The sequence below is a fragment of the Mus caroli genome, chromosome 5, assembly GCF_900094665.2.
Source record: "Mus caroli chromosome 5, CAROLI_EIJ_v1.1, whole genome shotgun sequence".
NCBI classification, from domain to species: Eukaryota; Metazoa; Chordata; class Mammalia; order Rodentia; family Muridae; genus Mus; species Mus caroli.
The window spans coordinates 106,175,760-106,191,940 of NC_034574.1; the positions used below are offsets into that span (position 1 = coordinate 106,175,760).

At 49.1% G+C, this 16,181-nt stretch overlaps 1 protein-coding gene across 2 annotated transcripts in view; it reads right to left on the bottom strand.

Moving 5' to 3' along the window:
- Positions 1 to 3,762: 3,762 nt before the first annotated feature.
- Positions 3,763 to 16,181, bottom strand: part of Sgsm1 (small G protein signaling modulator 1) — a 68,238-nt gene continuing 55,819 nt past the window's right edge. The window contains exons 23-26 of one of the 2 annotated variants that reach the window (XM_029477921.1): positions 15,089 to 15,198; positions 12,873 to 12,969; positions 10,805 to 10,972; positions 3,763 to 5,323 (exon numbers count right to left, since the gene is read on the bottom strand). In XM_029477921.1, coding sequence (XP_029333781.1) covers positions 5,235 to 5,323; positions 10,805 to 10,972; positions 12,873 to 12,969; positions 15,089 to 15,198 — 464 coding nt within the window. In that variant the 3' untranslated portion in view covers positions 3,763 to 5,234. The remainder of the gene's footprint in view (positions 5,324 to 10,804; positions 10,973 to 12,872; positions 12,970 to 15,088; positions 15,199 to 16,181) is intronic. The other variant, XM_021162349.2, reaches the window with a different exon arrangement.

Below are 16,181 nucleotides of genomic sequence, written 5' to 3' on the forward strand. Positions count from 1 at the left end.
GAGGAGGAGGAGGAGAAGAAGAAGAAGAAGAAGAAGAAGAAGAAGAAGAAGAAGAAGAAGAAGAAGAAGAAGAAGAAGAAGAAGAAGAAGAAGAAGAAAGAAGAAGAGAAGAAGAAGAAGAAAGAAGAAGAAGAATGGTAGTACTGGGGGAGGGCGGCTACAGTTTCCTACTGATCCCTCCATCACACAACAGAGGTGCCAGGAGCTCACCCAGCTGGAATCTGCCCCTTAAGTTGCACAGGCTCACCCGAGAAGTGAAGGAGGAGGGCTGGCAGGAACTCAGGGGAGATGGGTTTCCAGCCAGCACAGCTCAGCAGTGTCAGGGGAGGGAGCACCATCAGAAGGGAGGCATGGGGCTGAGTCCAGAAGAAAGAAAACCTCTTCTCTCCCCCATTGCGAGCGTGTGAAAACAGCCAGAGAAGTCCTTACCTGGGGACACACCGTTATAAATAGCTGTCATGAGAATTTTCACCCCGGGTAGGGGTTAAAAGGACTAAGCAACATTTAATCCTCCCATACCGAAGAGAACTAAAATTGATCCCATCCAGGGCAACCAATGAGCTGATTAGGCTCACATACAAAGCAATGAGTGGAGGCTGACATTAAACCACACACACAGGAAGGACAGTTCTCAGCCTGGATGATGGCTCCTCTGTGGCTGCGTAGATGGAAACACCTTCCTCTAGCCTTCCTGAGCATGCATACTCTACACGCTAGCCTCTCTCTGAGACCCTGAGGCCACATATAATCAGAGCAGAACTGGGCACAACTGGTTGTGGGAGGAACGGCTAGATACAGGGGTGAGGGACCCATGACCCAGTGAGTCACACACCCAGGGTGGAAATGCTCGTGGCCGTGTGTATGGCAATGGGGGCCTTTGTTTTCATGTCAGCCGTCCACAAGTCCTGCTGAGAAGCTCTTCGCAAGTGGGCACAACAGACTCGATGAGGATGGTGGCTGGTAGGCTTGGAGGGTGATACTGTAGAACAGCAGCAGAGATGGAATCCTGTCTCCAAACTGTAGGCAGGGGCAGACGATCCCTGCTCATTTGGCATTGTGAGATGGTCCTGTCTGTTTCTACCCTTCCTTTACATCTTGGGATACAAAAGTCTCATTGGGCACTACTGTATCTTCAATGCCTCTCACATCCTTTCTCCGATTGCAATTGCTGTGTGTGTATGTGTGTGTGTGTGTGTGTGTGCGCGCGCGCGCACATGCGCGCGCACACGTTAGGGTGGTCAGCCTGGAGTGCTGGTCCTTGGGTATTATGATGCTTTGATTATGAGTTGCCCATGGGAAGTGGCCCTATTAGGACAGATGGCCTTGTTGGAGGAAGTCTGTCACTATGTGGGTGGGCTTTGAGATTTCCTAGTATTCAAGTTCAGCCCAGTGTGGAACAGAGGCTCCTCCTGGCTGTCTATGGAAGACAGTCTCCTTCTGGCTGCCTTCGGATCAAGATGTAGAACTATTAGCTTCCCCAGCACCATGTCTGCCTGCACAACACCATGCTTCCTGCCCTGATGATGAAAGACTGAATCTCTGAAACTGTAAGCCAGCACCAACTAAATGTTTTATAAGAGTTGCCTTGGCCATAGTGTCTTTTCACAGCAATAAAACCCTAAAACAGGTACTGTCAGGTCCCAAGGAAACTCTAATTCCCCCGACTCTGGACTCTTCCTGATGCCTCCCCCATATCTACAATAAAACCTTCCCACACCATGGAGTGGGCCATGTAGCCAGTTTACACATAATCCACTGTTTGTTTTTAGATTTATTTATTTATTAGATGTAAGTACACTGTAGCTGTCTTCAGACACCCCAGAAGAGGGCACCAGGTCTCATTACAGATGGTTCTGAGCCACCATGTGGTTGCTGGAGTTTGAACTCAGGACCTTCGGAAGAGCAGTGAATGCTCTTAACCACTGAGCCATCTCTCCAGCTCCCCAATCTACTGTTTTGAGACAAAGTTTCTCAGTGTCAGGACTGGTGGGCCAGTGACCCACCATGTTCCCCCATCTCTACTTCTCCAGCACTGGGATTCCAGATGTGCAGTGCCACACCTGGCTTTCTGCATGGGTGCTGGAGACCAAAGTCAGGTCCTTGTGCTATGTGGCAAGCAGTCCTCCCACTACACCACCCCCACATCTTTTCTCTCTCTTCCTAGCTCCTCTAGGTTGAATCTTCAATGTCCCAGCTTTGTGTCAGCAGGAGGTGATGAGCCATTTATAGCTAGGACCTAGAGGGAGGTCTTTAGATCACTAGGGGTGTGTCTTTGAAGGGAATTGTGGGACCCTGCCCTGTGGCTGTGAGGTGAGTGGCTTTGCTCTATAGTAAGCTTCGGCCAGCATGTGTCCTTTCCAACCTTAAGGCCTAAAAGCAGCAAGTCCACCCACCATGGGCTGAGGCTTCCTACACACAAGCCCCAATATTTTCCCAGGATCAGATCACTTCAGATGTCAGTTACAGCAGGGGAGGCTGGTTAGCACTCAGGGAAGGCTAGCTAACACTCAGGGAAAGCTGGCTAACACTCAGGGAAGGCTGGCTAACATGCTAACAGAGGAAGGAGCCGATGGATGCTCCAGCTCAAAGGCTGAGAGAGTATTTCATCAACTAATCATTCATACAGCTTCCTGCTGCTCACACCAACAGGCCTGGCTTTCTTTTTGGAGTTTTAAAAGTGAGTTGGTTTAAGGACACTGTGTTGGTATGTGTGTGTGAGTGTGCGGGTGTGTCGTGTGTGGTGTGTGGTATATGAGTATGTGCATTAGTGTGTGTGGTGTGGTATGAGTGTGTGTGGTATGGTGTGTGTGTGTGGTGTGAGTGTGTGGTGTGTATGTGTGAGCTTGTGGTGTGTGTGTGGTGTGAATGGTATGAGCACAAGTATGTGTGGTGTCTGTATGCGTATGAGTGTATGGTGTCTGTGATGTGTGTGTGTGGTGTGTATGTGGTGTGTGTGTGAGTGTGTGTGATATGTGTGTATGAGTGTGTGTGGTGTTTGTGTGGTGTGTGCATGAGTGTGTGTGGTATCTGTGTGTGTATGATATATATGTATGTGGTGTGTGTATGAGTGTATGTATGGTGTGTGTGCATGGTTTGTGTATGAGTGTGTGTGGTGGGCATGTGTGTGTGTGTGTGACTGTGTGATCAGAATCATGGCTACTGAGGGACTTGATCGTGAGTGATGCTCCCTTGGGTCCGGGGGCGGGGGGGGGGGAGAACCTCCTTGGTCGCCTGACTAGAGAGAGGAGAGACTGCCAAGGTCTGCTCCTGCTATCCCACTGCAGCCATTCCTGCTTCTCCTGGGACCTCCCAGAGGGAGAAGGGGAACAGTAAGGGAAAGTGACTGCTCCCACCACTTTGACAAGGGAAGGTGAGTGCTCCCCAGACTCAACCCTAAAGCAAAAATATGAGGTGGGGCATGCCTATAATCACAGCAATTGGGAGTTCAAAGCCAGCCTCTGTCAGCCTATGTAGGATAGAAAGGCCAAGCCTAGCCTGGGCTACATGAAACCTTGCCTCCTCTCCCCTGCCACCCCAGTTGCCACTCCCCAACCACTGGGCATGGTGGCACACACCTTTAATCCCAGAACTTGGGAGGCAGAGGAATGTCTTGAGTTCAAGGCCCATCTGGTCTATATAGCAAGTTCCAGGCTAGCCAGGGCTACACAGTGAGACCCTGTAAAAACAAAGCAAAGCAAACAACATAACAAACAAACAAACAAATAACTAGACCCACGCTTTTGTTTTCTGCTCAGATATATTTGCTCTGAATAGTCATCTTTGCAATGAACATTTACAAGACACTTGGGCAACGTGAAAAAGAGAACGCCTTGGGCAGGAGGAACACCCCCCTCCCGCCCATGCCCAACTCCAGGACACCAAGAAACACCGCACACAGATATCAGCTGGTAAATGGAATAAATACGAGGCACTCAGAACCACAAGCACGCGCTCGGGAGGCACGAGGGAGGCAGAGGGAATTCTTGTGCTATGCTCCACACTGGTCAGTTACAAAAATAAATAAGGGTCAGGAGGTCCGGACCTGGCTGTGCTAAAATACCAACCTCTGCACCAGCCAAATCAACTTTTATCTGACAGCCTTTCTTACCCACACCTTGGGAAGCATGGGGACCTAGCTGGGAGGTGTGACTCTACACAGGCGACTGTGGTCATCAGCCGCCTCCCTTCCTGCTGCCCTGGGCACAAATGGGGCTGAAGCAGCATCAGTCTTCCATGGACACTACAGGGCTCTCTCTGTCCATCCTGCCCTGTGTGGGAGACAGAGGTTCTGATTTAGGAGTGTGGGACACAGACCAACCCTATCACTGGCCAACCCACTGGCTCATCCCTCCTCTATCCTGAGTGAACAAAGTGCTTAGAGAAAACCCAGCCTTGCTGAGCATGGCTTCCACCAAGGCTGCAGGCTTCTGAGCCCAGATCACCTGTGATGGCAGGGAGGTCTCCCTGAGGGTGAGATAGTAAGGGTTAGGCTCTCATCAAGAGCTCCTGGCTTCTGCCTACAAACACGTCCGGGATCCCTAGCCTGCCTACAGGATGCCTTTTCTAAAGAGAGTCTCCTGGCAGTGGATAGAGAAAAGTTGGAAAGCGCAGGAAGTTAGGTTGTTAGATCGAGGACTCAGGCAGTCAGAAGCTGCTGCCAGGGGCACAGAACAGACCTCGGGTGAGAAGGATACATGGAGACATGCTGTTAGCCCCTCTTCCAAGCCAGTGGTTCTCTGAGGGGCAGACAAGCCATAAAAGGACATCAGGGTTACCTTGGGGGCGGGGGAGTGAAACCTGGTGGTTCGAAGGCAGGGGTGATGCTCAAAAACATCTGGGACTTTGAATGTGAGCAATGTCTACAGGGAGCCAGCCTGACAGGAACATTCTGGAACACCACCAAAGGCCCCTCCTTGCTGGGTGCAGAGGAAACCCCTTAGGCCTCTCCTGTACAGATGAGGAAGGAATAGAGAAAAGGAAGAAGGACAACAGAGCCAGAGGCTACCTCGACCCACTCACAACCCAAACTCCCAAGAAAGGGGGATATCCCAGACTTGGGCAATCTTTGGTCAAACAGGAAAATGTAAGGCCGAGATGGGTTCTTCTCTACCCCTCTGCCCAGTGGCCAAGGGTAAGAGCATGGCTCTCTTCACAGAAGTCCACGCTGGTCCACAGACACCAGGACCTTGTGCTGGGCTGAAGGAGGGGGTGGGGTGGTGGATGACAGCAGATCCTCACTTGTTCTCAATTAGAATCTGCACCTTATGCACGAGGTCCCGGGCAAGCTGCAGAATCTGCTTCGCGTTGTGCCGCTCAGCCATTTCTGAAAGAGGAGAAACACTGGTGAGCAGTTTTGCCTGTCTGCCCCCCCCCCCCCAGAGGTCCGTCCAACTCCTGGTGTGGACTCTAGAGTGTTTGTGCCACAAAGTGACTCTGAGAGCAGACATGCACCTGCAAACCACGACTTCCCCATCTGTGGAACAAGGATTTTAACATTGTAACAGGAAGCCTTTTTCACAGCACCACCATGGAAAAACAGAGACCAGTGCTGGGTCTGACTGTGTTAGGAGACCCTTCCCTGCAGGCAGACTGTCTGTGAATACTTTACAAGCCCATGTCAGGCCAGGGCAGGGTGCCACAGGACACATCTGTAGTAATCCCAGCACTGGGGAAGCTGTGGGAGGGCTGAGAGTTGAAACATAGCCTGGGATACATAGCAAGACTTTGTCTCAAAAATAAAAGGTAATACCAGGCACGTAGCAGACCCCATGGGAAGACCCCATGGGAATGATGAAAGCCACGGATGGTGGGGAAACGATGGGAAGAAATATCAAGAGACACCAAATGCAAAGATCTTCAAAGTTTGGCATACAGTAGGGTAATCCCGAAGTTTGACTTTTATCACAGAGAAACCATTTCACAAAGGGAAAATAAAAATAAAAATAAAAATAAAAATAAAAAAAGACCACAGTTCTTAAAGCAGCTACTGAGGTACCCCTAGGGCTCCTAGTGCGCTCTCGGGGGCATTGTGGGATTATGGGATCAATTGGAGGGGACCTAAGCAACCACTCAGCAGCTGTCTGTTGGATACACACTGCTGGCCATAGAGAGTACTGTGTTCTTCTAAGTGGTGTTCAGTCTAGACAAAGCTAGTTTTTTTTGGTGGGGGGGGCGTTGCTGGGATAAAAGCAAGGACTATGTGAAGGTCTGAGGGAAGTGGGGGTGGGGTGCTTGGCCTCATCAGGAGGCAAAGCTATGCACAGACCAAACAGTGTGTGTGAGGGGGTTCCCTTTGGGCTGCGTTTGTCAGAGACTTCCTGAATGGTGAGGACGAGACAAAGATGTCACACAGTGTGGACCTCCCTCCTTGCCATTGGGAACTTGGGCTGCATGGGGCGCATGTTGCAGAAAAGTTAGGGGTGCCCTGGACTGAGGAAGTTGGGGAACCTGGAGATGTTGAGGCAGGAGGATTGTGCTAAGATGTGGATTGCTTTGGGCTTTCTATCACATCTTCAAACTGAGCCAACAACAAAGGATTCAAGTTACAGGACAGTCACGTGGGTGCATCCCGCAGCCCTGAAAAAGAGTCATGTGCAGGTAATTTTTGAAAAAGTAGATATGACTGGATTCTGTGATGCTAACAACAGAAAATAAACAGGCATGGAAAAGAAGGGGATGAATGAGTAGGGGAGAGGCAGGGTCTGACATGGCCCAGGCTGGCCTTGAACTTATGGCCCAGGCTGGCCTTGAACTTAACTATGTGCAGGGGATGACCTTGAACTTACGATCAGATGAGACTCTTTTTTATCAAGTTTAATTTAGTTTTCTGAGGATTTCATACATGAGTGCCGTATTTATATAATTCTGCCCCTCTCTGTCTCCCTACAGCTCCTCCTCACGTTCCTTTCAAATTCATGGCTAGGAGTAATTATTATTGTTCTGTACGTGTCTGCCTATAAATGCATGCAGCCGAGCCCGTTTATATGTGCATGTGAACACATGTATGTATATGATATGACTTCTTGGGACTGGGTATAACCTATCAGAGGGACTCATCCCTGGGGAAGACTGCTTCTCACTTCCTCTCTCAGGAGCCACTAATTGCTGTCAGCTCTTCACTTAGAAGTGGGGCCTTGGGAGATTTCTCCCATCCTTGCTGACCTGCCCACAGGTGCTGTCATTGTTCTGGTCTTGTGGAGGTGACCCAATCCTTTTAGATCTCATGGCTGCCACTTCCCTACCATGTAGAGAAGATGCTATCTCACAGCAGGTATCCTGATCTTCAGAAAAAGCCTTTAAAAAAGTCCAGCATACCCTCATATTTAAAGCCCTAGAGGGAGCTGAAGAGATGGCTCAGCAGGTAAGAGCACTGGCTGCTCTTCCGAAGGTCCTGAGTTCAAATCCCAGCAACCACATGGTGGCTCACAACTACCCATAATGAGATCTGACACCCTCTTCTGATAGCTGTCTGAAGACAGCTATAGTGTATAAATAAATCTTTGGGCTAGAGTGAGCAGGGACTGAGTGAGCAAGGTTGACCAAAGTGAGCAGGGTTGACAAGAGTGAACAGAGGTTCTAAATTCAATTCCCAGCTACTGTGTGTACTCATATACATAAAATAAATAAATAAATCTCTTTTAAAAAAAGTCCTAGAGAGAATAGGGTTTTGGGGTGCAAGGAGAGGGGGAAGGGGGAGGGGGAGAGGAAGGAGGAGGGGACATAACTAACGTAATAAAGATTCTGTGTGACAAACCTGCAGACAGCATAGTCTTAAGTGGAGAACTCAAAGCAACCCCATTAAAGTCAGGAAGAGCACTGTCTGCTCTCCCCACTCCTTTTCAGTGTGTGTGTGTGTGTGTGTGTGTGTGTGTGTGTGTGTATTTTATGCAGTAGCTGAGACAAAGGGGGGGGACATTAAAAGGACACAACCTGAAGAAGCCAAACTACTTTTATCTGCAGATGACATGATACTGTATGCAAAAGAAGCTAGAAAGTCTACCCCAAAACTTCTAGAAATGACCAACACTCCAGCAACATGGCAGGAGGCAAAGCGAACTCAGAGAAACAGTGCTCTTTCCAGTCAACAATGACGCTGAGAGATATCACAGACACCCTCAATTCACGACAGCCGCAAAGAAGGTAAGGCAGCCAGGAATAAACCTAACTGAATAGGTGAAGGACCTCCACAGTAAAAGCCTTTACGCCTCTGAAGAAAGACTGATGGAGACAGGAAAACAGAAAGCTCTTCTGTACTCATGGATTAGACAAAGAATACTGTGAAGATGAGAACTCCCTTAAGAGAAATTTACAGAGTTGGTGCAACCCACAATCAAAATCCCCATCTCATTCTTCATAGAAACAGAAAGAGATGCCCTGAATTCCACAAGGAACCATGGAAGACCATGGACAGCCAAAGCAACCTAGGTCAGAAAGGACAGTACTGTCAGGGTTAACATTCCCGGTCTCTGGATATGTTATGGAACCATGGCTATAAAAACAACTTGGTCCAGTCACAAAAACAGACAGGAAACCAGTGGAACAAAGCAGAAGACCCAAACTCTTGCAAATAACTGCAGGTAATGGTTGATAAAGATGCAAAAGCAGATGTGGGAGAAAAGATGTCTTCAAAACATGCTACTCACTGGGAGGCTTCAGTGTTCACATGCAGAAGAGTGGAATTAGACCTGTTATCTATCGTCCTACATAGAAACTAACTCCAAATGGATCAAAGACCTCGTGCTGGATAGTTTTATGTCAACTTGGCACGAGCTAAAGTCATTCTCCATTAACAAAACACCATAAGATCATCTGAAGGCAAACCCATGGGACATCTTCCTAATTAGTGATTGATGGGGAGGGTCTCACCCATTGTGGGTTGGGCCATCCTTAGGCTGGTGGTCCTGGGTTCTATAAGAAAGCAGGCTGAGCAAGCCATGGGGAGCAAGCCAGTAAGCAGCATCCCTCCATGGCCTCTGCATCAGCTCCTGCCTCCTGGGTTCTGCTCTGTTTGAGTTCCTGTCCTGACTTCCTCTGATAGTGAATAGTGTGATATGGAAGTGTAAGCCAAATAAACCAGTCCCTCCACAGAGAGATAGAAAATGGCAAAGAAAGGCTCATCCTTAGCAATTAGAGAGATGCAAAACAAAATGACTTAGCATTTCATCCCTCCCCACCCCCACCCCTGAACCCCAGCAGAATACCAAAGATCAATGGAACGACAGATAAATGCTGGAAGGGGTTGGGGCTGGGCTCATCCAGGTTGCTGGGAGTGCAAACCAGCCCAGCCACTCTAGAAACCAGTGGAGAGCATTCTCGAAAACCTGAAAATAAATCTGCCTCATGACTCAGATGTACCACTCCTTGGCATATGGCCAAAGGACTCAACACCCTACTCTACAGACACTGGCTGGGTCATCCAACACTGGCCGGGCCATCAGACACTGGCCGGGCCATCAGACACTGGCTGGGTCCTCAGATACTGGTTCAGCCTTGCCCACTGCTGCTGTATTCACAACAGCCAGGAAACAAACCATCTACAACTGATGGCAGATAAAGCAAATATAATACCCCTGATCTTGCCTTTATTTCCAGGGTGGGGACTGCAGCTGTGTGCTGCCACACCCCGTTTACATGGGTGTGACTGTGCCAGGCTCCACAGATGCTGGGCAAGTATTCTAGCAACTGACTCACATCAGCTCAAGGAGTGTTTATGTCGTGTTTAAGGACTGCACTGAATCCCGTGTGGCTTCCTGGTTCATTTCTGGTGCAGGTGAAACTCACGGCCCGCCAAAGTTGATTTCTGAGTTTTAACATCAAACATTCCAGAAACAAGTAAGGTGGCGGCAGAAAGGAAGGGAGCTAGGGGACAGGCACCACTGTTTGGTAACCTTCCTAGTAAACAAACAAACAAAAAAAAAACAGTCCTAAATATAAAAATTGTAGTAGATGGCCAAAATCCAAAATTATCCCAAAAGAAAAAGATGACTTGAAAGGAATCTAGCAGTGTTTCCGAGGTTGGTCACAGGTGGGTCTCTTCTTTATCTAGAACTTTCTTTAGTCTTTAAGTTTTCCTGTGAAGCCCAGAGCCTAGTGCTTGCTAGTGCTCTGTGATGGAGCAGCTACCCAGCCCTGGGTTTTAGCATTTAGTTAGAGCTCAAGTGGCAATAACAAGAGCAATTACCTTGTGTTTACTGGGCCTCTCGTGGGCACAGCTACCTGTAAAGGGCTTTTTCATAGCTCATCATTAATTCTCCAGACTTCCCTTGAGGGAGAAGGTGTTTGCAACACTGTATCCCTGAAGAACTGAGACCCAGGGATGCCATTTAAGCAAGGTCAGTGGACGACCTCTCTGAGAGCATCCCTGTGCCAGGTTTTCCCTACTCATGAACTCAGTGGGGTTGACCCTGGTATTTCACAGATGACAAAGTAGACGCTCAGAGATAGGGCAGCCCCTTGCCAATGGGCACAGCTGGCCAGTGGTAGAGCCAGGAATTGCCCCAGAGCCTCAGCCTAGAGAAAAATATACCTGGGGTGTGTTAAGATTCACCAGGTCCCTTGATAGAATGCCAAGGGGAGCACTGGGGACTGGGGATATGCTTGATGGGTAAGGGCCCTTGCTGCTGGGCAAGCAGAGAACATGGATTCAGGTCTCAACACCCAACTGTTATGTGCATGCCCACGTAAGCTATGATCCAGCACTGTGGAGGCGGCAGGGTGGAGGCAGAAGAATGACTGGGATCTACCAAGTTCTAGCATTGGGAGCCCTGCCCCTAGGGAGCCCCACCCTGCCCATGCCCCTTGGTACCGTTGAAGAACTTGATGATGTCAGTGAAGTCCATATTGTTCTCCAGGATGATGTCTCTGTAGACCTCCACTAGTGCCAGCGCGATGAACAGCACGTAGTGGGCGGAGGACACGTGCTTAGCAGCCCAGATAGTTTCCCACACGGAGAAGACGTCATCATAGACCAGCTCTGTGGGACACCGACACACATGCACACACATAGGAGCTGGTCCAGGACAGAGTGTAGGGCCTGTCCTCCCTAGTCCTCCCTGCAAGCATCCCACTTCCCTAGCTGACTGCCCCAGACCCTGAGTCTCCCCATCTGTGGCCTGGGTCATCAGGGGCAGAACAGTCTGAGCATGTGTGGGTTTGATTGGCATGGGCCTGTCCCTGCCTTGCTCTCTATTACTGTCCTTCTTCCATCTCCAGGGGCACTCATGGATGGCTCTCAGTAGCCTGTACATTTAAGCAAGCTGGCTGCCACCTCAGCCTAGCAAGATGTTAACTCCCTTCAGAAAGTGGTTCTCAACTTTCCTAAATGCTGTGTCCCTTTAATATAGTTCATGTTGTGGTGACCCCCACCACCACCATAAAATTACTTCCATTGCTACTTCGTAACTGGAATTTTGCAACTGTTATGAATCGCAATGTAAATATCTGATATGCAGAGTGTATTTTCACTGTTGCAAATTGAACGTAACTAAAGCAAGTGATCATTCACAAAAATATGTAATTATATATTGTGAAATATCTCTTTGTAATTACAAATGTGAAACTTTGTCTTGAACCACCGGTGTAGCATAGGTAACAGTGTTACTATAACAACAGTAAGCTACATTGCTACATTTTGCAACAGTATGCGTAAAAAGCCAGTATCAGTGTTAATGATAATATTGCTTCTTCAGTTCCCAAGACCATCAGAAATATATATTTTCAGATGGTCTTTTGCAACCCCTGTGAAAGGGCTGTTTGACACCCCCAAAGAGATCGAGAACCACAGATAGAGAACCACTCCCTTAAGAGCAAGGCTACCAGGTCCAGTAAGTTGACTTTGGGTCGCAACCTTTTACTCCCCAGCCAGGGGCTGTGGGCTGAGGTGGTCCCCCTCAGGCCTCTCTGCACCTCAGCTTTGCATGGGACCTGCTGGTTGCCGTAAGGGACCAGATATGGGGCTGCACAGTGTAGGGCAGGTGGTTAACACCACCACACACACCAGGTATTCCTGAAACCACCCTAGGTTAGCATAATGGCATACATTCAGAGGCGACGTCCCGGTCCAGGGTGAAATGTGCTTGAAGAGTTTTGGGTCTTTGCTAAGCAGGGAGGCAGATGGGAGGGACTTGCCCCCAGAGATGGATGCAACCAGGCTTGGACCCTGGCTCTTCACTTTGTGACTTCCTATTGGACTTCTTAGTTTCCTCACCTGTGAACAGGAACCTGTGTGTGTGTGTGTGTGTGTGTGTGTGTGTGTGTGTGTGTGTGTAAGTGTGTGCATTCTTTGTGGAGGCCTGGTGCTAATGTCATTATTCTCTGTTGAGCTCCACCTTAAGAGACAAAGTCCCCCACTGAGCCCAGAGCTCACCAATGTAGCTGGGCTGCCTGACCAGTGAGCTCCTGTGGCCAGCTTGTGTCTGCCTCCCCAATTCTGCATCACAGACATGCATGGCTGCATTTGGCTTTTTAAATTTCTTCAATTATCCATTCAGTGTGTGTGTGGGGGGGGGTCAGAGGACAACTTGTGGGAGTCGGTTCTCTCTTTTAACCAAGTGGGTTCCAAGTATCAAACTCCGGTTGTCCAGTCTGATGCCAGCGCCCTTACTGTCTCACTGGCTGCCACATCTGGCCTTTTTTATGTGGGTGCTGGGGATTCAAACTCCAGTCCTCCTGCTTATGCAGTAGCACTTGAATGACAGATCTGTCCCCCATTCCCCTGAGGCAGGGAGTCCATGGCCCCTACTGCACAGTCACTTCTTGATAAGACTTGTGCCAAGATGGACAAATGCCCTTCCCTCAAGGGTACTGTCAGCTTCCCACTCCTCCTCGCCCAAGAAATTCCACGACAAGGATTCTGGGGACAAGGTGGAGTCTACCTCGTTTGAAATCCAGCAGGAACCAGCGGTAGCAAAAGTAGAAGTGGGTGTAATCGCCGTTCTGATGCATCAGCTCGAAGAGCTCAGAGTCCAGGATCTGTTGGAGGGAGGGCGGGTCCGTCAGCCCCAGAGGGGACAGCGGGATCCGTGGTGCTGCACACCCACCCTGTGTGCCTGTCGGCTCTCAGCAGCCAGGTGCAGTTAACAGTGAGCATCCAGAGAGGATTTACATCATCCAGCCTCGGGCCCGCTCAAGGTCAGGGGCAGCAGGTCAGAGACCGAGAGACAACCTTGCACCCACTGGGATGGTGGAAGCCAAAGTGACGGACAATAACAAGTGTTGGTGAGGATTCAGAGAAAACAGAACTGTAGAGAATGGCTGCTGGGAATACAGAGTCACAAAGCTGCCACCTCTGCTTCCCCAGCACTGGGCTTACAAAGGCACATATACCGCCATGCTTGGCTTTCACAAGTCCTGGGGATCAGAACTCTAGTCCTTTATCTTGTGCTAAGTCACACTAGTTCTAGTTCTCCCTGTCTCTGTTTCTATCTCTGTCTGTCTGCCTGTCTTTCTGTCTGCTTTCTCTGTCTTTGGTGTATGTTTGTATATGTGTTGTATGTATCTGTGATGTGTGAGTATGTGTGTAATAGTGTTTGTGGTGTGTGTACATGTGTATGTGGTACATGTGTGTTTATGCTGTGTAGTATGTGTGTGTGTGAGGTGTGTGGTATGTGTGTGTGTGTGGTGTACGGTGTATGTGTGGTGTGTGTATGTATGTGTGCTGTGTAATATGTGTGTGTGTATGTATGTGGTGTATGGTATGTGTTTATATATGTGGGTATGTATGTGGTATATGGTATGTGTGGTATGTAGTGTTGTGTGTATGTGTTTGTGGGATGTGGTATGTGTGGTGTGTGTATATGTGTGTGATGTATGGTATGTGTTTGTGTTGTGTATATGTATATGTGGTGTGTGGTGTGTAGTGTGTATGTGTGTGTGTGTGTTTGTGATATGTGGTATGTGTGTGTGTGTGTGTGTGTATATGTGTGTATGTGTACCAGAAGACCATGTCAATTCTTCCCTCATCCTTTGTGGACTCAAGTGCTCATGCTGAGGCTGTTGATCTTGGTAGCAGTCACTTTTATGCCGATCCACTTCATAGGCCCTGATTCTTCTACCTTTTGTATCCAGAATATTTGTTTGTTTTATTTTTTTTTTGGGGGGGGGGGATCCTATCAAAGCAGCAGTGAGAGCTGCCTTGTCCTTGAGTCCCGGTCGCTACAGCACCTAGAGCTCCAGCCTCTGTGGATTCTCCCAGAGCCCAGCCTGGCGGCCAGGCTGCCTCTTGTGGATTCTGATAGGCAGCTGAGGGAAACGCAGACTGAAAGAACACTGGTATTTCATCTTACTGCGGTCAGCATGGGTAAGGTCAACAGAACAACCAGCCAGTTGGAGGGGGGACATGGTGTCCGTGGGAATGTATCACAAATCTACCAACTGTGAAGATCAGTGGGGAGAACTCTCAAATGGCTAAAACTACATCTGACTCATAACCCAGCTGTGCCACACCTTGGCTTTGCCTAAAGGACTCAAGGCCTGACTGACTGTACAGAAATCTATCCAGCCGTGTCCCCTGCTGCTCTAGTTCACAGCAGCTAGGACGTGGACGCAACTGACACATAGATAATGGAAATGCAGCACATAGCTACTACGAGATCCTGTTCAGCTTGACAGAACAATGAAATTGTGAGCTTTGACGGTCAAGGGAAGGAACCAGGGAAGATCATATTGAGTGAGGTAAACCCAGACTCAGACAGACAGACAGACAGACATGGTGTGCTCTCTTTCTCAGCTGACTTTCCTTGCTCCAGAGCTTCAGATGTGAGCCCACAGCCTCAGTCACTACAGAACAGGATGGCAAAGGGGAACAGAGAGGGGAATAGTGGGGTACAGCTGATCTGAGGGGGGATGGTGAAAACCGGGGTCTCCAATCAGGGACAGGAGGGAGGCAAAATGCAAAAGAAGGGGGTCAAACAAGCCCACGGATGTCTGAAAAAGGTCACAATGTGTCGTGCTATCGGCTACATGCGATTAACCAGGCCCTTGTATGCACTCGGAGAACTAAGCCACACCCTCGGCAGGAAAATGACTCAATATGAAGCCTGTCCTCCTTGTCTCCCCCCCAGAGTCAGGGCAGGAGGCCTCCAGGTCCTACCTGGATCAGAGACCTCATGTTGGCGAAGTGCGTATCCATGGCGCCTCCATGGGGGAAGTTTTGGTTCATCCTTTTCATCAGCTCCGTGAAGCAACTGAAGGCCAGGGCCTCTGGGGACAGCACCAGACAACGGGTTAGCCAGGCCACGGCCTCAGGTACCGGAGCTCCTGAAGCGATAGTGTAAGGCCCACAGCAGGGTCCACAGCCACCTGAGAGGGAGGCGGGCAGGAAGGGCCCAGCGGAGGCCACTTCCTCAGATGCTCGCCAACCCTTAGTGGGTCATGGATCGCATCTTAGAGCCACTGGGAGGAACGGCTCCTTCAGACACAGACACTCCTTTTAAAGATCCCCACTGGCTGAGATGCAAAGCCCACACTACTTTGTTGGTACCCATCTTATTCCTTCAGAAATTCTACCCATTCATGGAATTTCAAAAGTGACTGTCAACCTAGCAAGGGCTTTGGTTGATAGTTTATAAGGAATAGTCAACTTCCTCTGGCAAATGTTGCCTGGAATACCCGTTGACATAGATCGAGAAAGCAGGGGCTGGAGAGGCAGCTCAGTGGCTAAGAATGCTGGCTCTTCCTCCAGAGGACCCAGGTTTGATTCCTGGAACCCACATGGTGATTTGCAAACATTTGTAACTCTGGTTCCAAGGGATCAGTCACCCTTCTCTCTGACCTCCGCTGTAGGCATGCAGTGCACAGACATGTATGGTACGCAGGCCGAACACTGATTCAGTAAAATAAATACAAAATCTCAAACATCTTTTAAAAATAGAAAGACTGGGGCTGGAGAGATGGCTCAGTGGGTAAGAGCACCCGACTGCTCTTCCGAAGGTCAGGAGTTCAAATCTCAGCAACCACATGGTGGCTCACAACCATCCGTAACGAGATCTGACTCCCTCTTCTGGAGTGTCTGAAGACAGCTACAGTGTACTTACATATAATAATAAATAAATAAATCTTTAAAAAAAAATAGAAAGACTGTGAAGAGTCTGAGAATTCCACAGTATAGAAGCTTGACTCATATTAGACAGCAAGTGAAAACCTTATTTGAAAGTGGTAGTTTTCTTGTTTCTCTTAGTAGCTTT